At 37.3% G+C, this 25,494-nt stretch overlaps 2 protein-coding genes across 6 annotated transcripts; both read right to left on the bottom strand.

The window, feature by feature from the left end:
* Positions 1-4,007: 4,007 nt before the first annotated feature.
* LOC137945263 (glucan endo-1,3-beta-glucosidase 4-like) lies at positions 4,008-8,860 on the bottom strand. Of its 3 annotated transcripts, XM_068791064.1 has the most exons (6): positions 8,398-8,855; positions 8,188-8,300; positions 7,280-7,395; positions 5,912-7,171; positions 4,792-4,819; positions 4,008-4,426 (listed from the first exon to the last, which is right to left on the bottom strand). In XM_068791064.1, the coding sequence occupies exons 3-6, from the start codon at positions 7,344-7,346 to the stop codon at positions 4,285-4,287; spliced, it is 1,497 nt and encodes a 498-aa protein (XP_068647165.1). In that variant the 5' UTR covers positions 7,347-7,395; positions 8,188-8,300; positions 8,398-8,855; the 3' UTR covers positions 4,008-4,284. The 3 variants fall into 3 exon arrangements, with proteins under 3 accessions (XP_068647165.1, XP_068647164.1, XP_068647166.1); XM_068791063.1 differs by having other exon boundaries at positions 8,188-8,855; XM_068791065.1 differs by lacking the exons at positions 4,008-4,426; positions 4,792-4,819 and adding an exon at positions 4,851-5,197 and having other exon boundaries at positions 8,188-8,860.
* Positions 8,861-10,370: 1,510 nt separating this feature from the next.
* On the bottom strand, positions 10,371-25,102 carry LOC137946002 (serine/arginine-rich SC35-like splicing factor SCL30A). 3 transcript variants are annotated; one of them, XM_068792138.1, is made up of 6 exons: positions 24,965-25,102; positions 14,077-14,229; positions 11,834-11,911; positions 11,078-11,242; positions 10,799-10,920; positions 10,371-10,674 (listed from the first exon to the last, which is right to left on the bottom strand). In XM_068792138.1, the coding sequence occupies exons 2-6, from the start codon at positions 14,211-14,213 to the stop codon at positions 10,454-10,456; spliced, it is 723 nt and encodes a 240-aa protein (XP_068648239.1). In that variant the 5' UTR covers positions 14,214-14,229; positions 24,965-25,102; the 3' UTR covers positions 10,371-10,453. The 3 variants fall into 3 exon arrangements, with proteins under 3 accessions (XP_068648239.1, XP_068648240.1, XP_068648241.1); XM_068792139.1 differs by lacking the exon at positions 24,965-25,102 and adding an exon at positions 15,646-16,182; XM_068792140.1 differs by having other exon boundaries at positions 10,553-10,674; positions 10,779-10,920.
* Between the last annotated feature and the right edge of the window lie 392 nt (positions 25,103-25,494).

Here is a 25,494-nt window from a genome sequence, read left to right as displayed (position 1 = left end):
TATCACAAAGATCCATGCAACTTTTTTTTTCTCGACCACCAAAACCGGTACAAAACAAATGGTGTATGCTCATCAAATTCTTCCTCGTCCTAAGGGAGTTCTGCTTAATTTGTCTGCATTTTGCATGTTGCTTAATTCTATTTTAACATGAAAGTTCTTAGGTGCCTAATGTAATTCTTTTTTAAGGTGATAATCACTTGTTGAGAAAAATGAAACTGAACAAGGAAATTGGAAGCGCCAAACAGAGATAACAAACACTTACAGAATCTGAAGAGTACGGAGGGAGGTATGATCTTTGCTTCCGTTTAAATTTATATGATGAATTCATGACGTTAGAAATTCATATATATTTTAGTCTTACATCATCATCCATGGTTGAGGTCTTTTCACTAGCGGAATTCTATCTACAAATTTATGTTATATCCGAGCCCAACCCTTTTGATTCATCTCGAATATTGTCTAACCCAAATTGCTAAATTGACACTTAATATGTGAAGAAAAAGCCAAACGACCACGATTTTGTCTAAATATGAAGAAAATTTGTTGCACCTCCTAGTTCGCCCTCTCCAATTGATAGCAACTACTTTCAGTTTTCTTTTTCTTTTTTTAGTTAAAATTTAGTTTTTATAATTCCCTAATAGTGCTATTATAAGAAAGTAATGTTGGGTTTGTAATACCCGCAAAAACAGGTTCCTACAACAAACTTAATCGAACGCAAATCTGGGAAACCAACTCCTACATTTCAGAACTGACTTCTGTGAGGAAGTACATAAATAAAGAGCGCACAAAGGTAAGTTCAGCCAAGGGAAGAAATAGAAAAAAAAAATAAGCGGGAAGAAACTCTATAGGAAAATGGTGAAATCTTTTGCTTCTGTGTTGCCACTCATTTGTTTTGTCCTATGTAGCATCAACTTCTCTACAACAGATGCCCACGGCCTTTCCTACATAGAAAAGGTCTGAAAAAGAGCTGTTAAATACAATAACCTCATCAACTACGACTTTTGCCTCAACTCTCTCCAAGCCATCCCAGAAAGCTACAAGGTTGAGATTCCGGGGCTGTTGGAGATCACTACCCATCTGGCCCTGCAAAATCTAACCGACACCAGCAACATAATCAGAAAGTTGAATGGCATAACATGTGATGACTTACTCAAGGGGCAATTGTTGGTTTGTGAAACCCAGTACAACATGGCTGCCATTTCACTTGGATTCTTCGCTAAAGAATGTGAAATCAAGACATATCTTGGCGCAGAAAAGTTGGCGAGTATCATTGAATGCAGTTTGAAGTGTGAGGAGGCTTTACAAGGAGCAACGGCCGCTGGAGTGGACGCTAGTGGACTTCTGACAAATGAAAACAACAACGTCAAGCAACTAGTGTCCATAATGAAGGTTTTAGCCCACTTTGTCACCAAGAACAAGCACTGATAGCCTTTCCACTTCTTTTTCTTCCTTGTGGCAATTATTATCGTACTAAAAATAAAATTTACAACCCATTTGGGTGGTGTTCTCTTTCTGTCTTCTTTAAAATGTTAACAGGCTGTGTTCACTGTGAATATATCCCAAGGAAACTTGGGCCAACAAAACAGTAGTAGAGCGATGTAGATGAGAAACCAAGCTTCGAACCAAGCCGGTTCGCGAGCCGGCTCGGTATCGGCCGTCATCTCCGACGATAAATCCTCCTCGGCACCATAAGCCCCTTCCCTCCGCGTCATCTCGGCAAAAAACCAAAACAAGGGAGAAATAATCTCCCCCTTCCTCGCGAGAAGATGATCTCGCACGTGCGAGATCATAAAATAAAAAAAAAAACTTTTTCCTCTGGAAAAAATTAAAAATAAATTTTATAGAAATAATTTTCTATAAACTATTAGTGTCTCATGTTTTTTAAACACTTTTCTAATTGAATTTTTTTATTAAAAATTATATAATTTTCTAAGTAAGATTTTTCGTACCAAGATGGGGTAGAAAACTATATAGAAAATTTTTGAATAAGTATTTAACAGTTGATGTTGTAATACTTTTAGCATGAAACAATTTTCATTGCAATTTTGTGTTTGATATTTTATTTAATTAAAAATTTATCGATAAGTATAATAATATATTAGATTATTATTAATTTTTATTTATTTCCCTAGAAGAGACAATAAAAGGTCCATTTAACTTTCCTAAGAAAATTTTAAAATATTTCCTGTAATTTTCTAATAAGTCACTAATAGTAATAAGATTTTATTTAAGGTTTTTTGGGAATATGTATCATAGGAAAAATATTTTTAGTTTTTCCTAGAATATAAATTTTTATCTAGGGGCACTAAGGAGGCCATAATAAATTATGGCCAAATTCAAAAATTACAAAACAAGATAGACAACAATTGGAGTGAAAAATATTAATATTGGTGCATTTTAATCCATTATTGAAATTCAATCCTGAACCTCCCCTATCATTATATTTTTTTTAAATGTATGCATAATTTTATATATAATTTATTCAAAGCCACCCCTACGTGTGAGATCATAAACAAGGAAAAAAAAAACTCTTTGTCCCTTCCTCATGGCTCTTAAATAAATTGAAAAGATATTTTAGTAGAAATACATTTCCAAAGACTATTAGCAGTTTTTTCAATAAATATTGAAAAAACATTTTTAATAGAAATATAGGGACCATTAGTGCTCGTATTTTTTCAAAATATTTTTCTAATTATAAATTCTTTTTAAAAAATCATATAATTTTTCAAGTAAGATTTTCTTGCCAAGATGGCTAAGAAAACCATATAGAAAAATTTTGAATAAGTATTTGACAGTTGATGATATAATACTTTGAGCATGAGGCAATTTTCATCGTAATTTTGTATTTGACATTTTATGTGATTAAAAATTTATCGATAAGTATAATAATATATTAGATTAATTATTAATTTTTATTTATTTCCTTACAAAAGGCAATAAGAGGTCCATTTAACTTTCTTAAGAAAAATTTAAAATATTTCTTGTAATTTTCTAGTAAGTCTGTAATAGTAATAGGATTTTATTTAAAGGATTTATAGTTTTTATTTGGGTGATTGTAAATTGATAGTGATATTTTATTTAATTTTGTTGTGTTTGATTATTGTATGGAGTTTATTTATAATGTTATGCAGTGTATGGAGTGTTTAGATTATTTTATGGAGTGTATAAACAATTTAATAAAGTATTTATGGAATATATAGACAATTTTATAGAGTGTTTATGGAGTATTTATGCAGGTATTATGTATATTGATTATACCCAATTTTAAGTAGAGGTCAGGCCGAATTTCATACAAGTATTATATATATAGATTATGCTCAATTTTAAGTAGAGGTTATACCCAATCTTATACACATATTATATATATAAGTTATGCATAATTTTATATACATTTTATTCAATATATATTTTTTGAAAAGTTTTAAATGTATGTTGAAGCTCGAGCTCGATAACAATTTTAGGCTCGAGACGAGGCTCGGCTCGAAGCTTGGCTCGAAATATTTAAATCAAGCTCGACTCGAACATAAGCAGGTTCGGACTCGACTCGGCTCGATGCCACCCTACTTCTCATGTTGTACAACTACAACGCTCCAAAAAGGCATACATGTTTCACAGTCTAATTGATACTAAACTCCAAAACTTAAGCAACTAAACTTTTCTAAAAAAAAAAAAAAAAAACTCATCTTGTAACAAGACTCCATCTCCCAATCACCCAAAATCTCTAGGAAACCCATAATTAGGTAAGTGCTTGGTTTTATTAGATTTCTAATAGCTTACCTTAAACTAAGCATATCATAAAATAAATTTTACCTAAACTAAGAAATTTATATAGTTCATAGTTTCGGAACAGCATTACAAGAGAGTTTAGATTTTGAAACTAAGCAAAAGGTGGCCCCTGATCGTCTCGCTCTAATACCAAATATTAAAAATTAAAAAATAAAACCCAAGAGCGATCATCTAAACATAAGAAAATTGTTAACATCGATTGAGTTTTGATGAACTGAATATAAGCATAAGAAACTCTATTCTCAATTTATAAACTCAAACAATCAACCCATTGACAATGTCTGTTACTCTGGCTTACATGTATACTTCAAGACTAGACACATCTACTGCTCAAGAAGAAAGGTTACAGATAAGAATGCTAGTAAAACAAAACAAAACCACCATTCAACCAAAGTTACACGATTGGCTATCTCAAGCGACTCAATAAATTCTCTACACCGCGGCATTCTCAGCCGTATTCCAACTGCTGTTCAGTGCAAAATTGTATCTGCCCTTCCACTATAAAAGAGAGAGACTCATGGCTGGAATCAGACTCAGAATCAGAAATTTACAAAGTTTGGTGGCTGAAGCCCCATTGGGAAAACTGTCTGAAGGGGCCAGTGGATCAGTTGAACCACCACTACTTGTGTTCGACTTCAAGCTGTCAGAAGCATATAGATAATTAGTTTTAGAAGAAGATGAGAAAAGAAGGGGTTAGGATCAATTGAAACAGAAATGTGCATGCCTCTGAAGCAGAATACCAAAATTGGCCCTGAAAATGAACCCATTCACCCCAAGTAAATGGGTCCCATTTACAGGAGCAATGTGTCCGCAAATCTGATCATGGAGAAGCATTGCATGGAGAAGAAATTAAAGAATTTGCATCATAAGAGTCGGTATCTTGCTTGACAGTATACTTTATTAGTGCAGCCAACGGTCTTAGTAAGTGGCTACATCATAACATATATGAACCTGTGAATAAAGATTTGTCTTGGAAATATTGGATATTTTAAAGAAAACACTAACCTCCCAGAAAAAATGCAAGACCCGTAACCTGAAATGGAAATCACAACAATGAGTATAAAAATCTGATAAAAATAATTAAAATATCACAAAGATCCATGCAACTTTTTTTTTCTTGACCACCAAAACTGGTACAAAACAAATGGTGTATGCTCATCAAATTCTTTCTTATAAAATTACATTAGGCACCTAAGGGAGTTCTGCTTAATTTGTCAGCATTTTGCATGTTGCTTAATTCTATTTTAACATGAAAGCCCTTGGGTGCCTAATGTAATTCTTTTTTTAAGGTGATAAGCACTTGTTGAGAAAAACGAAACCGAACAAGGAGCTAGCAGTGTGAGGCAACATTCACAAGAAGATGTTGAAAGGCTCACCCCCTCTTTCCCAAGCTTATCAGCAAGACAATTGGCTGAGCGACAAACATTGAGACCATTCAATACAAAATAAGAGAGGTGCCTTATGTAATGTAAGAGAAAACTACAAAACGTAATAATTATACATAATGAAGATATAGCAAGCTCAATCATATAAGCTCTCATTTTTTATCCTCAGTACCTACATGAAATTCCAAAAAGTTAGCTTCCAGCATCTTCCCTGCAAGGGTTAAGACTATGATCATTTCCAGTATATTCTCTAAGGTGAGACTGTCCCATCCAGTACGAAGTCTTAACTCACACAAGAACATCAGAATATCTTATTTAGTTAAAATACTCAAGCAAATGGAGTTCTTTGTTTTGACAGGCAAGAACATCTCATCAGGTTCATATGTGAGGCTCAAAACGAGGAATTATTTTCATGCCAATAAGCTACTCATTTTTTTAATAAAACCACCAGGCAACTCTACTTTGACAATATTATTACGAAACGAGATCAAAACCTGAACTTGGCAGCTTGCTTATTCAACACTCTGATGCAAATTTCAATCTAAGTGAATCAGAATATATTTTTGAATATACGTCATGTATACACACCCTGAAATTACCCCATCCCCAATAGATTTGAGCCCAAGACCTCATATCCGGAAACTCATCTTGGTGGCTATGGTCTTAAAGGGTATATCTACGAGTAATCAAAACATTCCAAGAGCAAAATGCAAATAAGCATTCAATGATTTAGGACTTACTAGGATCATTTGAGGTAATCATTGCGGTGCCACCAAAATCGCAGGTCCCACCAGTTGCCACTGTTCTGTGGTAGTAGTCATTATAAGCATAGGAAGCATGGTTGTCAACAGTGTTTGGATCATAACATGGCTGACCATCTTGAATCGCACTGCAGTTTGCATTCCCAAGCCCACAAGCCCAATTCAAACCCGCCAATAATGCATCAGATGAGGTATTACCATTAGCCACACAAAAAACTCCAACGCCAGTCGATGAGTTCCCACCGATTTGGCTTACTCTATTACTGAGGCTAAACGAATACACTGCAGATCCATTTGTAAAGAACACCCCCCAGTTCTTCTCAGATATGGGCCCTGGACGAAGATCTTCATTGAAAAGTTCATATATGTAAGCGCTGATAGGAATATTGGGCTGGCTTGGAGTACCTGACCCATTAAGCACCCGCTGTATGAGGTTATTGTTGTATGCCTGAGCATTATCCTCATTAGCATCAGGTTCATTGGCCCCACCAGACCAAGGCCAACCTGTTTCAGTCACTAAAACTGGGACACCAGAAAAATTAAGAGCCTTGATGGAATAATAAGCCGCATCCACCATGGCATCAAACATGCTATTGTAGTGAAATAATGTATTGGCATCCACTATTTGTTTAGTAGAAGGTAGCGGACGGAAGAGAGTATACTCAATAGGGAAGATACCATTTCCCTGCACATATCCATAATAGGGGTGGACATTTAACATAAGGTAAGAATCAGTATTTTTCAAGAACTGAAGAAGCTGCTTCATGATGTCATTCCATGTAGAGTTGAAGGTTGCTGTGGAAGGTGGAAAAGGCTTTGGGATTATGTCCATCCCTAGTGGGGTTGAGATTTTGACGTGATAATTAATGTTAGAGGCCAGAAGAGCTGACTGAAGATTTTTAATGGCAGGAACAAGAACAAGGGCAGCATTTGGGATAGAAGTCAGGACTTCGCTTCCTACAGCAATGGCTGTAATATTGGTAGCAGGCAAGAAAGTCCCAACATTCTGGTTGACCCACTCGGCAGCTTTTGCTTGCGACTGTCCAATGCCTAGAAGCTCGTCGTTAGGGATACCCACCATAACCTCAATTCCTGTACTTGCAAGAGCATTTAGCATACGGTGGTCTGCATCAAATAGACGAACATGAGTGATATTTAGCGTTTTCAGGATCTTCACCACATCTGTGGCTGGAGGCGAATTAGACATGTCAGTGCCAATGTTCATTCCAACAAATGCACCTACAGAAATAGGAATACTGTTTTAAGCAAAACACAAAATGGAGTATGACAATGGCAAGAAATTGAGGGACAAGCAGAAATCTAACATAGAAGAGAAAAGATGGTTACCAGACACATTTGAGAACAAGAAAATCATTATAAAGATAATGTTGCTTCGCCATTTTCCAGGAGACATCAGGCCTCCAAGCAACTCCAGGCAATGCCTTCACACCTAAAGATACTCTCTGCACCAGAAGCATTTATTAGCAGTTTAGAGGAAAACACAGTCAACACCGTATATCAGAGCTTTAAGTTCTACGATCGCAGGAAAGTGAAAACCATGCCAAGCATAACATAACCTACCATATTTGTCATGGGAAAAAATTAGTACATCAAAGCATGTCAGGCAATGTGGTTGAAAATACTACAACCTGGACATGACATTTAAATTTAAACAAATTGGATTAATTCGACTAATTTTCCCAGCACAGGAAAGACTGCCAACCCAATTTTCTGATTTCAACAGAGTGAGTTTCACATGCAGCATTATGTTGCACCGAGACATGCCAGTTCACCAACCCTTCTAAAGAACAAATGATGCACAGAAGATAACGAAACAAATACATCTTATCCCTTTTCCCCTTACTCCCCTGGGCAGAGCGTACACATGGATCACTCATAACATATAGAAAGAGCTGCTCAGAATTTCGTTTCATATTTACAATTTAGTTTTGTTTTTCTGCGAAGGCAAAAGTTCACAGTGTTTTAATTTAAGCTCTGCTGCAAAGATTTTAACATCCCTTTATTTTCTCATCAAGTCCCTCATCCACAAAATGCTTTATATTTTCCCATTGCTCACGCAAAATTCATACTAAGCATCCCACATAAAGATAACGCGGATTTCCAATATCAGAAACTATTGATTTCGGGTGTAAAATTTTATCAAGACACGAAGTTAAGAAGTTTGGAAGATAAGATTCAGTAGCATAGCTATTCACAAACATGTAAAACAGATCTAGCGAACATAAGACACTCACCGGAGTCACCGCTTTTCCACCTTCGCATCAAACAACAAAATCGCAGGCAAAGGCTTACGATCAAAAGCTATAGAGAGAAACTCAAGCGTCCCTTTTTATTTCTCACAGACGAACTGACGGCACACAAACTCCAATCAACAAAGAACCAAAACAACAAACACCCACCAAAAAGACAGCAAATACAAAAAGAGTCCATCTAAGGAAACATACCCAAAACGCAGGAAAGAAGAAAAATAAGTAAATGACAGCAAAAGCGCCAGACAAACTTTCCGAGGCGGCAAAGACAGAGACAACCAAGCTCCAAAAAAACCCTTCAAAGACCCATAATAGTGGTTGAGAGTATTAAGTAGATGGGAAATCTGGAAATGTCGTAGAACCTAAGAAAAAGCGAAGCTGTTCAAGTGTGGAAGGAACAGAGGCTTGGAGCCTTGAATGTCTTTTAAAAAATGTTCTGTAAAAAGCAAAAGCAGGGGGAGGGCCGGCCTGGCGAGTGGCGACTCTCTTCTCTAGACACTAACCAGAACTCCTGCAGGACGTTTGAGGCTTCGCTGAAAGCGGTCAGACTTTTGTTTTTCTTCGAAATCGATGGGTTAGTTTAGAAGAAACAATCCTTTGAAGAGCTGATGTAATCACCGCCGGCTGTAACCATTGGTTGGATACTAGGTCCGGTGAAAGGACTTCTTTTTCCTCTATAAAGAGCTTAAAAAACGATTTTTTTTTTTTTTTCTGGAAGATTCGCCTTTTCTTGCCCGAAGCATCCGCCACGAAATGAAGGAAGGCTGATGTTTTCATTTCACTCGTGGCGCCTTCTTCGTTGATATCTGACACGTGAATGCCACGTGACACTGTGCGATTCTTGGAGGAAATATAACACAGGATTATGTTCGTAAATCACACGTCCATTCCAGGCGAGCAAAGGACAGACTGACGAAGACATTAAAATGTGGGCCACGAGTCACACGTCGAGACAAATTTACAACAGGCAAGGGAGAATGGTATCCAGCGAGAAGAACCGGAGCTGTGACATGAAAAGTCATCTCGTTTCAAAGGGAGCTTTCATTTAGGGAGAATGTCCTTTTGCGATTGCCTTTTTCCTTTTTGGACACGCTTTCACCCTTTCCCGCCAAAAGCGTCTCAATTATAAGAAGGAAATGGGTGCGATTCAGATCTGATTAATCAACAAATTACTTACAGGTAACTAAACGTTTAATCCATTTATTCTCAAATTGGGTTAATCGATTGGCTCCGAGCCAACCCATATCTGGCAGCCGGCAGGCAATTTGGCAAACAGGATCCTCAACTTCCTTTCACTATTGGTCTTGCCTGCGACTGGCTCCTCCGGCGCGTCGTCAAGCTCTCCGTTAATCAAGCCTATGTTCCACATTTTCCTCAATAGGAAAATCCAATGTTTCACCCAAGATCAAATAAGAGATATGTCATGAAATTTCGAAATTGAAAAAATAATTGCACACACTTATATTCGTAGAAGTCGACTCAATTTCTTTGTTTTCCTAGCTAAACCATTTCAACTCTCATAGAATTGAAAGATTTTAGCTTGATACATATCACAAGTGTAAACAACAGAGAGACGTCCGACGACAACAGTAAGAACGGAGAATAAGAATTATTTTCAGTGACTTCTTGCCGTCAACTCAAGTAAGCCTGCGAGAATGAAAGAATCAGAAAAAATATTATTTTTTTCGGAAAGGAATAAAGCACAAATCTTGCCATTGATCTGTACAAAAATCCACCTTAAACCCCGGATGCGAAGTGACTGTATCATGCATCAAGTCAACCCGTTTGGTGGTCCACTGTCTTGGTCCAAGAAGCTGGCCATTGGGTATAACCGCCTCATCATAAGATAATAATGCGGCGGTAGACTTTCTTAAAAAATTCACATAAAGAGAGGACCATCGCAATTTAACGCGTTTGCTCACATTACCTAAAACTAAGGAAAGGCTACAAGTTTCATCTGCAGAAAAAATACAATGTGAAAAGATTAAATGATTAAATGCAATTAATTTACCAACTCTCGCCTCAATTTCTAGTTATTTATACCTAGATTCAACAAAAGCTGCAACATGAGTTGGAGATGTTGAAGCTGAGCAACTTCAGAATGGGCAGTATTTTAAGTAGGGTTGCTACTCGTCAACACCAGTCCTAATCTACACGGCTCAGTCATGTTAACCTGCTTCTTTTTCACCATCTACTGGAGACAACCCGTGGCTTACAGGGGGGGTTATAGAAACTATCATCCAGTCTTAATTCATAACAGAGCAGGACTATCCTGTCTAAACACCCAAGACCAAGTACCAACTCCACAATCATCATTAGAGACAACCTCCCTAGTTACTAAAAGATGCAGATCTTTCTCTGTGGGTTCTTCTCGCATAATCTTCCTCAAGGCTCCGACTCCCGGATCCATTATAAGGTGGAGATAAGGAATAAGACAGCCCTCGCTCATACTCTGCTCGAGGTGAAACCGACCTATGCAGTCAAAGAGATAAAAAAATTTGTTTGAATCCTTCTAAACACTTATTAATAACAAAAGCCAAACTGTGCAAGCTGAAAACCAGTTATGAGCAACATACCAAATAGAAATTAATTGTACCTCGAATAATGCTTCCTACGAGGTGAAGGAGAATAGTAGCTGAGACTCCGGGACCTTGACCTATAGCGTGGTGGAGGAGACCTGGATGTGCGTGGAGATCTCCTATTGCCACTGCTCGGCCCCTGCCAAGACTCGGAAATAGCAGAAAGATCAGGTGAAAGAGAAATGAAATCTTTGATTACTGAACAACAGCCTAAATTCCTCCAGCAAAACAAAAACTGGCCATCTTCACCTTTTAGTGTCATCCCAAACATATGGAATCTAGAAATAAACACGCACCTCACACGGTCTCTGGCTCTCATGTCTGCTGGCTTCTTTCTATTTTCCTCTGCAAACACAACAGTAAGTTCCCGTCCTAGAAGAATTTGCCCATCCATTTGATATTTTGCTTCAGCAGCATCAGCAGGATCCACATACTGGACAAAACCAAATCCACGTGGTTCTCTGCAACAAAACAGTTTTATCCATCAGACTAGCTGGACACACTGAAAATAAAAGATATATCACTAACCACAAGACTGCAGAGAAAATAATGATGAAAAAGTATAGGAGAGTCAGAAGCAGAACTGTTTTGGTACTTCACTTAAGGGCAAGCACAAAGGCCGACGACCTTGACCACTTCAGAGTTTAAAGATGACTTCAAATTCTTCAAGACTTCAATATCTTCACAATGTACTACTTCAAACTCTCAATCTCTCTTCCATTCTCACCAGCCACTATCTTCATAAACACTAACATCCTCTTCAAGAGAACTCTTAAGATTTGATTGACGTCTTCAAAACTTTACTTTCACTGTTAAATCTCAACAACTTCAACAAAACATCCAATTTTCAATAAGAAAGGTAGATAAAGAAGAATATGTCTCACTATTGAGCCTTTAGCGATCTTCTTAATTCTAAAATTTAAGTAGACAAAATAGTACAGATGCAGAACATGTCATGGTAAATACAAAGTTGTTTCATAAGGCTAAGAGGGAATTCCTGTTTTCATCAAATGGAATAGTTCCAAATGGACTGTCCAGAAGATAATGCTTACCTCGTGTAATAATCCCTGGGCAAATAGACATCTTTAAGAGGACCAAATTGACCAAATGGCCTCCGAAGATCCTCCACCCTGTGATTATGTAAACCATCAAGATTGGTCAGATGACGTCCATGCCAGAAAGAATACTTAAACAAAAGGAAATGAAAATCAGATTCGGTACACTAGCTACCAACATTTCCAGGTACTTTATGCAAATTAATCCAACTAAACAGGGCAGCCACAAAAACAGGATGAAATACCAAGTAACAATAGTAGCATAGTGTTGACTATCATATGAAGATTTTAGCACAAAGCTATCCAATCTCATGGAACCTTGAGGATTTGTCTTACAGATTATAACCCTTGTGTGATGTGGTAACGAAAATACAAAAAGAAGTTTCTCTATTGAGGAAACCATGGAAAACTACTGGAGTCAAAGCTAGGTTGCAAAGAAAAAAGCTAGCCCTGCTAAGATAAAGTCAAGCAATTCAAGGCACCCCAGAGTAAAACAATGATATTTTTTTACAATGCAAGTCCAACAGAACAATAATAAATTAAAAGAAAAAAGAAAATTCATTAATGGAAGTAAAATAGGTATGTCTGTATTTAGAATGCTTGTCACGGCTAAATTCATTAATGTAAGTAAAATAGGTATGACTGTATTTCACAAATGCTTTTCACATGCACAAATGCTGGAGAACAGATGCAAACTTATTTTTACCCATCACAAGGGTAGTATTTAGGATTGAAAGTCTCATAAATCTGTCTTTACTTTTTAAATACACTAGTTCTAACATTACGCCACGTAGAATTCTGGCAGTAATTAAAAGTTACCATCTTTCTTCTGGATCTTAAATTTCAATTCCTCTCATAGGGCTCCAAGTGCTAATTTAAAGTAGTTTATTTGATTTCATCATTCATGTTAGTAAGAGTATCTTTTGATACCACTTTAACTAGATTTCCTATCAAGACCGGATAGTATTTTCTCTATTTGTTTTTAATAGCATTTCCTCTGGGTTATCGTTTAGTGTCCGTATGCTATAATTTCAAGCAGACTGATCCATCTAAAATAGAGAAGAACAAGTAGGTCAGTGCCCATCTATTTAGTATAACTCCTATCTTCTCTCTTTAACCCACTTTCTTTTCTTCTTAGTTTTGTTTGATTCACCTATTTTCTGTCACCATGTACCATCCTTACCCAGCTTTCTACATCCATGTTTCAGATTGCACCACTTCATTCTCCTTGGAAATCTCTTATAATTACTGAAATAATTTACAAAGAGAGTAAGACTGCAACACTACCATCTACTAACCAGTTACATCAGAACAAGTTGACAAAGCTGATGACCTCATTGAAACCCTCATGCTGACCAACCCACATACAAATGAATTTCTATCATCTGGAAACATATAAGTTTTTCTTCCTTAAAAGGGAATAACACATTCAGGATATGAATTTCTATAATCTCTTACTTGCATTTCGAGTGTGTGTGAACCAAACAAAAGAAGTGATATTGTTGTATGACTTAGAACACAAGCAATTCTTTCACATTCTTTAGTGGCCAATTTGACCCATATGACAACAGATGGTTGTACACTACCTCAAGAAAGACATGGTAAGATTTGCATGACCACTAACTTGTAAAAATAAATTCTCATCATGCACATGATGTTGAACTGAAATTGGGAGTATAGGCTACCATAAACTCTCCATCCATGGTCCGGACAACTACACTCAATATCAATATGCATAATAACTTATGAAGGCCAACAGGACAGTTGCTCTTGAATGTTGATTCCAATAAAACCAACAGATCGATTCTGAAGAAAGCATCATCAGCTCTCTGATCTAGAGAACATTATGCATAAACTTGTTTATTGCTGGAGTCCACACATAATATGATAAAAATACTCAAGAATATCCACATGTAAGTCCAAAAAGATAAAAGCCTAAAATGTTACAGCCTTTTGTACACATAATTGTCCAAGAAAAAATGAGCTATAAGAAAAAAAAGTACAACCATTATATAATGGGTAATCAAATAGCTTCAATAAGTCAGTAATAGGATGCACTAATAACCCCTTTGCAGTCGAAACACGTCCAAATGGTAGTGCTAAATAAATTGACGACAATACAAAGAGAAAAACAGTCTTTCCTTTCTTTATAGCTCTATGTAAAGCAACTGTGTCCATTAAAAGGATGAAAAGAAAAGGTTCAGGTCTCGACTCCAGAGGAAAGAGCATTCAGTACAGACCTACAATCATGGCGAAGGTTGCGAACCAATAGGCTGGTGGAAGGATCTCTACCATGACCTCTTGGGCTAGGACTCCTACCCCTTCTTCCATAGCTCCTAGGAGGTGATGGACTGTAGCTGTAGCTTCTGCCCCTCATCTTGAACACTGGTGACCTGTATATGATACAAATAGGCTAAAGACATGAATTAAAATTAAAAAACTTATGCCACCTAAAAGAATACAACTTATATGCTTCACATCAAGTTGTTTTGGAACACATCTTGAATAAAAGTTTACCAATGTATTCCTTCCTCATTATGTTTTTGAAACAAAAAAGATAAGAGAGAAGCCACAGACAAATCCAACAGTACAAGTTACAAAAAATACCCACTCTCACATAAAGTAGTTCTTTCTAGTTCATACACAGCCAACTTTAACAAAACAGATTTACATTGAGAAACATTTTACCAAGTAACTTAAATAAGATGCACTAATGCACTTGATCTCCTTCATGAGAATTTTTAGCTGGAACAAAAGAAGCATCTCACTGAAAAACTACAACAGCAACTCCTCTCTCTAGTCATACCCTTTGTTCTTAATAAAATACACCAAATTTTAATACTTTTAACATGTCCTTATTTGTACTTTTGAATTTCACGTAATTCATGAAAAGTAATAAATACATTGACAGTTTTGTAACACCCCCCATTCTTTTAAGGTATTCTTTGGTTGGAATAAACTTCAAATTCATTTGTACATCTAATGAAAGAAATCCAATTCTTCAGCTATACAGAAACTTTGACTTTGATTACCTTACTGACTTATGTATTGGACCTTTAGCTCAATGGTCACATAGGGAGCACCAAGAGGGTAAAGGATGTGTGTATATGTGTAATCAACATTCAAAAAAATTATTATGCCCACTTATATTAAATTATATTCTAAAGCTTAATATATCTCATCAATTTTATGTAAATATAAACAATATGAGCACATTATTTTTTGCATGTCTGTCTGTCCCACAAATATGAAGAATCACTCATGAAATGAAGCTTTCCTCTCTTTTTTATTGTTTGCTTTTTTCGGCGAGACTCTGCCAGCTGTTTAAATTTTCAGAGCTATTCACCCTACCCAGTGTAAAGGCATGAAGCTTGTTCAATGAAAAGTTAGAAATTGAGAGGAGAAACAGAGATGAGAGGAAGAGAAGAAAGCACGAGGGAGGGAAGAAAGTTGTGTTGTCTGCAGCACACATTAGAGGTCTGGAAATTGACCTCTAAGTCGCTTAAATATTCACTTAAATAAAACTAAAGTACAATGACAGAACTACCTCTCTATACTAAACTCACCATAACTTCCTAATTATACATCATAAAAAGTTGAAAATTGAACCACCAAACTACCACATGCAGTACTTTCCTACTTTACAGAGATAATACAAAGAAGGTACATGACCAGAATACCCCTTACATATTTTTCAACACTCATGCTAGTTTTAATGAAAACTGGGACCTTAGACTAAGAAATAACCTCTGAGATACTGAAGCCCTAAATGTCAGTAGGTTACAGGGTATTCAGGATGGACTCAGTACCTGAGAAGAACTTTGGAGATGATCTTGACATCTGGAAATGGGAACCAAATGGCTCATTCACTACTGCCTCATTTCACAGGCACGGTGTAGCTGGATCTCTGCATCCAAATCCTGCAGTATGACTAGCTTGGAAGTTTTTGGGGCCTCCTGAAGTTCTGTTTTTTGGTTGGTGTGCCTTTAAGAACAAGATCCTCACCTGTGACAGCCTGATGAGCAGAGGTGTGTTGATTATCAATACCAGCTGTAGGATCTGTGGTGACACTCTTGAAACTGTTTTTTTTTTTTTTTTTTTTGAAATGAACACTCTTGAAACTGTTGATCGCCTCTTGCTTTCCTGCCCCTTCTCCTCCCAAATCTGGTATTCAATTTTCCCGCTATTCCACACCAGTCTCTGTTTACCTTGGTTCATTGATTTCCTAATTCAATGTGCCTTCTGGCCCCTCCATCACTATGGGAAATTTCTACAGAAAAAAGTGCAGCAACCACCCCTTTGGCCATCTAGTCTGAAAGGAATAGCAGGGCGTTCAATGGGAAATAGGAGACTTCTATCCAGGTTACTGAACAATTATTTGCAGCTCTCTGGTTTGGATTCAAAGTCACAAGGATTTTGCTCAATTATCTGGCTCCTTTGTCAAGGAGAATTGGTCCCTGGTCGCTGTCATGAGTCATCCTAAGCGTGTGACAATTGTTAAATGGACCTGTCCTCCAACTGGCTCCTTCAAGCCAACTTTGATGGTAGTGCAAAAGGAAACCCAGGCCTTGCAGGCTTTGGAGGAGTTTTCAGAGATAAATTTGGTAACACCCTCTCATCCCATGTTGGGCCACTTGAAAACTCTGACTCTCTCAGCCGAAAACCACGCTCTCCTTAATGGTATCCGTATCGCTTGAGATTGTTGCCAACTCCTCCCTCTCATAATTGAAGGGGATTCTTTGTTTGTTATCTCATAGTGCAAGAATGGAATCAATTCAAGGAGATCCTGAACATTGCCCAACACCTCTCCATTACTTGGGCCCAAACTCCGAGATTTGCAAAAGGGGCTGCTGACTCCTTAGCAAGGGAAGAAACCACCCTCATGGAGCTTACCATTTGCCTCAGATCTCTTTTGTTGGTTCATCATTCAAATCTTATTTTCATCATTGTTTGCTTTCAGTTTGTTAGCTAGCCTTTAGTTGCTGTTATTTGTATTTCTATCCCCCAAGTTGTTAAGTCGCTGGCAAAGAAGAAACCCTTTGCCATAGTGAGACTTGAAACCAAGATATCATAATAGCAACCCTCCCCCAATGAGACCATTAAGCCAAAGGACCCTGCTTTAGGACTTGTAGGTTAATAATTGAGTATCACTGCATCTGGCAGTGCTGTGGTCTTTGGTAATAACAGATGATGACCTGCAGAGCTTCTCTACTCCTCTAATGACCTTCACTCTCACTGGATCACATTTAAAGATAAGTCTGACGGCTCACTTGCCTGATTGCAGGGTTTAAGAGCACACGGAGCAGCAGCTCAACACAGGTTCTGGGATTAACTTCAGGAAATGATAGTGAGGTGGCCTAGTTCTTGGCTCATTGTGGACGATTGGAAGGCCACAAAATTCAGTAATGACAGGTTTTGCTGACTTCATCGGAGCATGCTGCCTTCTTCAAGATATTTCTTTTGTAGGGGTACTTTTACAAGGACTAATAATCACTCCCCCCTCCAAACCAAATTATGTAAAAGTTAGATAGATTCCTCTCCACCACAGAGTAGTTAGAGAAATTTCCAAATGCCACTGGGTGTACCTCCCCAACCTACTCCACTGCCAGATCCTCTTGGACTATGTTGGCACCACGAACAAAATTTAAGTTGGCTGATAGCTCCTAGAACTCCAGCGGACCTCCTTCCTCCCACCATCTTCCGATCTTCAGTGCCTCACCAGACTTCAAGGTTCTAAAACCTCCCAGATGTCCTTCTTGTCATCCTCCCCATCCCTCACGTCTCTTATTCTCTTTGTTCTCTGCCCATAACTAACTGTCTCTTAGAGGATAGTACTGGTGATGCCAGGTGGAGCTTCCTCAATGGGCTCTTGAACCCCTTTCCTACTTTCTCCAACTTTGTTTCCTTTTCTACCTCTCCTGCTGTAGACTTGAGTTAGGTCTACCCCCGCCCCCTTTTCAGTGCCACCTTATCCTCAAGGTGGAAGGAAGGAAATTGAGATTGGATAGTGTCATAAGTTTCCATGTTGCTTCAAAATCTGGAAGGTCCTTCTACTGGACCAATACCTCGAAGTTCCTACCAGGAAGTTGTTGAGTACTGAGGATTTGTATGGGCTGAACAGAGAATATCAAATCATCTGTTAAACATGATGGCAATGGCTCGCAAGAAAGTGGGGCATTTGCTGATTTTTTAGCTGGCTCAAGTTGAAGACCGGGTGGATTCTGGAGTATGCTGATAGGTCCAGCCGGTAAGCTACTCCGATCTTTTCCAGCACCTTATAGGGTAGGGTCCACATAATCTAGGACTAAGTTTTTCATTCGGTTTGTGAGTCAAAGACTTCAGCGATAGGGCTGTAGTTTCAAATAGACTAAGTCACCATTCTGAAATTGAACCTCTCAGCGTTTGCCATCAGCATAGTTCTTCGTTCTTGATTGAGCCTTGTCTAAATTGGCTTTAAGTTCCAGCAGAATTTTTATCTCGTTCCTGTAGCTGCTGATCGACTTCATCCACCAGATGTGGAATCAGAATACATGAAAAAGGAAGGTGGGTCCCTTCTGTATAGAGCCCTGAATGGTGTGTCATCCCCACTACCAAAACTCAGCCCAAGGGGTCCATTTGGACCAAGGCTTAGGATGTTCTCCCACAAAACAACATAGATAGGTCACTAAACATTGGTTCACTACTTTGGTTTGTTCATCTGTTTGAGGAAGATATGTGGAGCTCATTCGGAGTTGAGTACTTGAAAAATTATTTCCAGAAATAGCTAATAACACCTGGTCCCTATCGGACCCAATAGACCGTGGAAACCCATGTAACTGTATGATTTCATTGACAAACAAGTCAGCTATTTGCTTTGCAATGTATGAAAAGCTGAGGAGTAGAAAATGGTTGTACTTAGTCAATCTATCAAATGTTGTATGAGCCTCCTCATCCCATCGGAAGGCTTCTTCTTTCTTGAGTAACCTTGTGAGGGTTCTGCAATCTTACCATAACCATCCACAAATCGACAATAATAACTAGTAAGCCCAAGGTATCCATGGAGCCGTTTTACAGCGTCAGGAGCTCCCCACTTGAGCATTCCCTCGACCTTGGAAGGGTCAACCAAGACACCCTGGTCAGAAATTAAATGTCCCAGGTATTCTAACTGTTGCTTGCAAAAAAAGCACTTCTTGCAGTTAATAACTAGGTGATTAGCTCCAAGTATTTGGAGGGTTAACCTCAACTAGACTAAGTGGGCAACAAAATCAAAACTGTAAATCAGAATGTCATCAAAGAAAACTAGGATGAACTTACACAAGTGTAGCTGCAAAATCCGATTCATCAACACTTGGAACATTGAGGGGGCATTAGTGAAGCCAAATAGCCTCACCAAGAACTCATAATGCCCATAGTGAGTTTTGAAAGCTGTCTACTCATGTCCTCTTCATTGACCCTGATTTGGTGATACCCTGATGTCAGGTCCAAATTGGTAAACACCTTGGCGTCCCCCCAATTCATCCAAGAGATCTTTGATGGTTTGGATAGGAATTTGTTGGTTATTATAATCTTGTTGTGTGTCCTATAATCAACACAAAAATGCCATCCCCCATCTTTTTTTTAACCAATAGCATTGGACTAGAAAAGAGGTTGCTACTGGTCTTATAATTTCAGCTCACAACATCTCCCTCATAATCCGTTGTATTTCAGTCTTTTGATAGAATGGGTATCGGTAGGGCCCAATACTTGAAGGTCGTTCGCATGCCTTTAAGGGTATGGAATGGTCACATGAACAAATTGGTGGTAGCCCTATTGGGGTTTCAAACACTTGCGGGAACTCAGTGATCGGTCCGGCAATCTCTAGGGAAACCTCCTATGTGATTACCTCGTCCACCTCTAGAATCCCATGATACTCTAATAGGCACCCTTGTCCCTCATACTCCATAATTAAGATCATCACTTCAGAGACACCTCTACCTTGGCTACAGCAAGCTCTACTTGAAACTTTACCCTTCTTCCATTGATCTTGAATGTCTTTGAGAGATTCCTCTAATTTAGAAAAACATTACCCAAGAGTTGAAATGCCACCCCCAAGACTACTTCAGCGCTCACCATGGCAAAAAAGATAGAAGTGTTGATTGATTGTTAGTCCCTGAATTTCAATCTTGAGGTTGGGGCACAGTCCTTCTCTTGAATACAATACCCATCAGTCAGGGTGACTCTGAAAGGTTTGCTAGGCACCACCTGGAGCTCCAACTCTTGGACCAATGATGAGTTGATGAAGTTATGGGGCGCCACTTTCACTAAGGACGTCCGTTTGAATTTCACAAGGTTCAGTTGGACTTCACCAACAAAAAAGTCTCCACCTTTTTTTATTCTTAATTTCACGAGAAACTATCTCAATAAGGCTAGGAAAGCTTCCTTCGTTGTTAGGATCTCCAAGAAAGAAATAGATGAGAATCCCAATTATTGAGTGGAAATTGTTTCACACCAATAAATTTTAAGAAGTGTTATTGGCTTATAAGGTTAGGTTTCCTAAGTGACTACTCATATAGGAATAAAACCAGGTTCAATCCAACAATGGTACTAAAGCAAGATGTTTATTGGACATAGGCCTAGTTTGTTTTCCGTTAAGTGTGCTTCTTTGAGTATGTGCTTCGTAAGGGTGGCATCGAGCTAAGCCGAACCCGAACCTACCTATGTTCGAGCTGAACTTGATTTAAATATTTTGAGCCGAACCTCGTCTCGAGCCTAAAATTGTTATCGAGCTCGAGCCCAAAAATTTTAACCGAGCTCGAGCTTCAAGATACATTTTTAAAAAATTCAAAAAATATATATAAAATAAATTGTATATAAAATTATGCATATATTTTACATAAAATTGGGTATGACCTCTACATAAAATTGGGCATAACCTATATATATAATACATGTATAAGATTGGGTATGACCTCTACTTAAAATTGAGCATAATCTATGTATATAATACTTATATAAAATTCGGCATAACCTCTACTTAAAATTGGGCATAATCTATGTACATAATAACTGCATAAACACTCTATAAACACTCCATAAAATTGTCTATACATTCCATAAACACTCCATGAAATTTTTTATACACTCCATACACTCCATAAAATAGTCTAAACACTCCATACAATGAATAACATTATGAATAAACTCCATACAATAATCAAACACAACAAAATTAAATGAAATATCACTATCAATTTACAATCACCCAAATAAAAACTATAAATCCTTTAAATAAAATCCTATTACTATTAGAGACTTACTAGAAAATTACAAGAAATATTTTAAATTTTTCTTAGGAAAGTTAAATGGACCTCTTATTACCTTTTCTAAAGAAATAAATAAAAATTAATAATTAATCTAATATATTATTATACTTATCGATAAATTTTTAATCAAATAAAATGTCAAACACAAAATTGCAACGAAAATTGCCTCATGCTAAAAGGATTATATCATCAACTATCAGATACTTATTCAAATTTTTTCTATACGGTTTTCTAGCCCATCTTGGCAAGAAAATCTTACTTAGAAAATTATATGATTTTTAACCAATAATTTATAATTAAAAAAATATTTTCAAAAAACCACTAATAGTCTCTAGAAACATATTTCTACTAAAATATCTTTTCAATTTCTTCAAGAGCCATGAGGAAGGGACAAAGAGTTTTTTTTTTTCCTTGTTTATGATCTCGCACGTAGGGGTGACTTCGAATAAATTATATATAAAATTATGCATAAATTTTAAAATAATAATGATAGGGGAGGTTTAGGATTGAATTTCAATAATGGATTAAAATGCACCAATATTAATCTTTTTTACTCCAATTTTTGTCTAGCTTGTTTTGTAATTTTTGAATGTGACCATAAATTTACTATAGCCTCCTTAGTGCCCCTAGATGAAAATTTATATTCTAGGAAAAAATAAAAATATTTTTCCTATGATACATATTCCAAAAAAACCTTTAAATAAAATCTTATTAGTATTAGTGACTTATTAGAAAATTACAAGAAATATTTTAAAATTTTCTTAGGAAAGTTAATGGACCTTTTATTGCCTCTTCTAGGGAAATAAATAAGAATTAATAATCAATCTAATATATTATTATACTTATCGATAATTTTTTAATCAAATAAAATATCAAACACAAAATTACAATGAAAATTGCTTCATGCTAAAAGTATTATAGCATCAACTGTTAAATACTTATTCAAAAAATTTCTATACAGTTTTCTACCCCATCTTGGTAGGAAAATCTTACTTAGAAAATTATATGATTTTTAATAAGAATTTTCAATTAGAAAAATGTTTTAAAAAAAATGAGACACTAATAGTTCATAGAAACTTATTTCTATAAAATGTATTTTTAATTTTTTCAAGAGCTATGAGGAGGGAGAGTTTAAGGAAAAAGGTTTTTTTTTTTTTTTTTTTTTTTTTTTTTTACTTTATGATCTCTCACTTGAGAAATCATCTTCGCGCGGGCTCCCCTGAACTTACTGGTTCAGGTTTTCTGCCGAGACGACGTGGAGGGAAGGGGGTTACAACATCGGGGAGGACTTGTCGTCGGGGAAGACGGTTGCAACGGAAGCAGCGGTGACGGAAGCGGCGACGACGGAAACAGAGGCAACGGCGAGGAGAGGAAGAAATCGAACGGACGGCCACAGAGGCGGCCGGCGAGCAGCTGTCGACGGCGGTACAAGCGACGACAATAGCTGACAGGAGGGGCTCGACGGTGACGAGGGGAGGAAAATCCCCTCCCCCCCCGCTCACGCTCCCGACCCGATACCGACTCACCTCGAGCCGACGAACCGAACCTGACTTCGGTTGACCTCGGCTCGTTAAGGTAAACGAGCCGATTTTAGAGCTCGAGCTCGATAGATAACGAATCGAACCGAGCCGAACTCAAGCCGCTTGCAAGCCGGCTCGGTTCGAAGCCATCCCTAGTGCTTCGTGTGTGTTATCCACATCTCAAACCCATTATAATTAAGGTTGGATGCAAGAAGGAGTGTTGAGTGGAAATAGTCGGACATTGATAAGTACTAAGAAATGTCATTGGTTTTTACGTATTAAGAAGTGTTATTGGTTTATAAGTACTAAAAGTGTTATCGGTTTGTAAGGTTGAGCAATATACCTCTAAGTGGCTAGTCATATTGGGATGGAACCAGACTCAATCCAACACTATTGTCTTCAGACCAATCAACAAGGTTTCATGTTCAAACAATAAGGTGTTGGCCAACAAAAGTTGTGTCCCTCCCATCCTAATGTCTTTAGCCCCAAGTAAGAGCAAATTTGATAAGGGAAAGCAAGATAACAGATTTTGTGCTAGATGCTTGAGAGTTCGTTGACCTCAAACAAAGGGAAAGAAAAACCTCTAACATGTTGTTGTGAAACTAGACATGAAGAAAGTGACAAATAAAGTCAATTGTGATTCTCTTGGCTATATTCTTGACAAGGTTTTAGCCAAAGATTGTGCTTTTAGGCCAAGAGGTGTATATCTTCAACCTCTTTAATTTGTGTCAAGGGTGCAACTAGTGGCTTCTATTAAAACAGTCTTACAAACCATCAAAGTGGTTCTCTATCCCCTTTTTCATTGCATCTTGTTGGAAAGCATATTTAAGCTATATTTCAATGAAAAACAATCAGATAGCTTCACCCACCTCTAATAGCCCTAACCTAGATATTTATATCCTTCCGCATGCTAATAACACCATATGCTTCTATGAGACCATAGTTACATAAAAGTCTTGTTAAGCCTGTGAAACTATTTCAAGGAAAAAATGCCAACAGCGGAAATGCACTAGTATGTGGTAAGACACCATTCCTAAAACTCTTGCAGACATGACAAAATTGGGTGCCAAATCTCCCTATTTCCTTCCTCCTATCTTGGTCTTTCTCTCATTTCCTATTGCCCTGCAAAACTCTCTGGTTCACCATTCTGGAAAATTCAAAAAACTGTAGCCAACAAGAAAAAGCAAGCTCCAATAAAAAACAGGGTAACTCACCCTCGTAAAATCCACCCTTGTTGGTAATTCCTGATCCTCCTCTCTTTTCCTTCTAGTGTGCTTGCAAGAATTGAAACTATGAAGAGACACCTGGAGAGACTCCTACAACACATTTTAAAGCCATTTGGTGGGATGAGAAGATGTTTGTTTGCTAAAGAAGAATTGGGCCTAGGTATATAAAGGATGAAATTCCTGTTTCAAGCTCCCTTAGCTAAGTGGCCGTGGCACTTTTGGAGTGAACTAAAGCCCTTCATCCCAGATGCAAAAACTTATGGATCATAACTGACCAACTCAATTTTTTGTCCATAGCTCCGAAAAAGGATGCGATTACTGCCCGAGAAAAAGAGAGGCGCTTGAGAGAACACAAGTATCATTTGATTACAATGGGACATCTTTAGGGTAAAGAGAATGATAATGTAGTTTTCTCCACATATTTAGAAGAAAGTTATTTTGGTAAGACTCTTCGTTTGTGAAAAACTCTAACATTTTCTTTTTGTGAAATCTAACACATATATATTAGTAAAGATTAAGACATACAAGCAAAAACTGTAATAAAAAAAAAAACAAAGGCAGTAATGTCGAACACATCTGAAGTTCAGGGCTACAAAGATGATTCTGGACCATTTTAGCATTAAAATTTTGGTATTTGAATATTGAATCAACGTGATCGTACTAAAAGATATAATGGAGAGAAAAAAAATGCATCCCATGCTCCTTCTGTCGATTCCTCAAAGTCATATTTGAACACAAATAGTAAGCTTACTCTAGACAGTGTCACAAGTGTTCCAGTTTAGTATTGAGATTAATCTTTTCCGGGAGAGAAAATACTCATTATCTCAAAAAGAATAATTCTCAGCGGAATCCATTTTAGTTTATAGAAGAAAGAATCAAACCAAACTGATATTCCAATCAAAAGGTCGATTTGACACATGGAAACCTGAAAACAAAATTAGAACTTATCCACTATAAACAATAAAACGTTTACAGGCGGTAACAAGGAATAACATACAAATGGCTTCGACCGAGAGTGATGCGTCCAGGCAAAACCCTAGCAAGTTCGACAAAACAAAATGTGGAGAGTATGGACAACGGGGACTTTTAACTGAAAAGTACCTTCAAAGAAACAGATACCAGATCAGGAACCACGAGAGAGAATTCCGACTCTCCAGCAAACGCGTTCTTTGTCTTGTCTTCCTTCGCGATTCTAGTTCCAGAAGCTTCCCTTTAATCACGGTGATGCAAACGGGTAACTTCCGAGATATAAGATATAAGATCCGGTGTTCACCCGTCCTAAATACAAAAGAACAGGACGAAGAGATTAAAATTACCTTTTTAGTAACAAGAGTGCAATACTCAAAACTTATTACATCCTAATGTAGAATAAGATATGACTTCGACAATTTATGCAATTAATATGACGTATCTACAACGATTCTTTAAGTTAGTATAATAAATTATTTAAAAACAAAATATAAATTATAGTATACAAATAGGCACATTAGAATACTATTGGTGTAAGTTTAATGACATGCTATTTTATGGATCTTCTTAATTTCTTTGTTGTTGAGCTTATGTTAAAATTGATTTAGGTTGTGTTTGGAACATAGAAAACGGAGATAAAAATACAAAGATAAAGAGAAAAA

Source organism: Aristolochia californica, unplaced genomic scaffold (assembly GCF_029961685.1).
Source record: "Aristolochia californica isolate CCGP_79_NKW_82.1479 unplaced genomic scaffold, dmAriCali1.0.hap1 SCAF_12, whole genome shotgun sequence".
Lineage (NCBI taxonomy): Eukaryota > Viridiplantae > Streptophyta > Magnoliopsida > Piperales > Aristolochiaceae > Aristolochia > Aristolochia californica.
The sequence above is the reverse complement of the archived record's forward strand: the minus strand, read 5'-3'. Positions and strand labels throughout refer to the sequence as shown.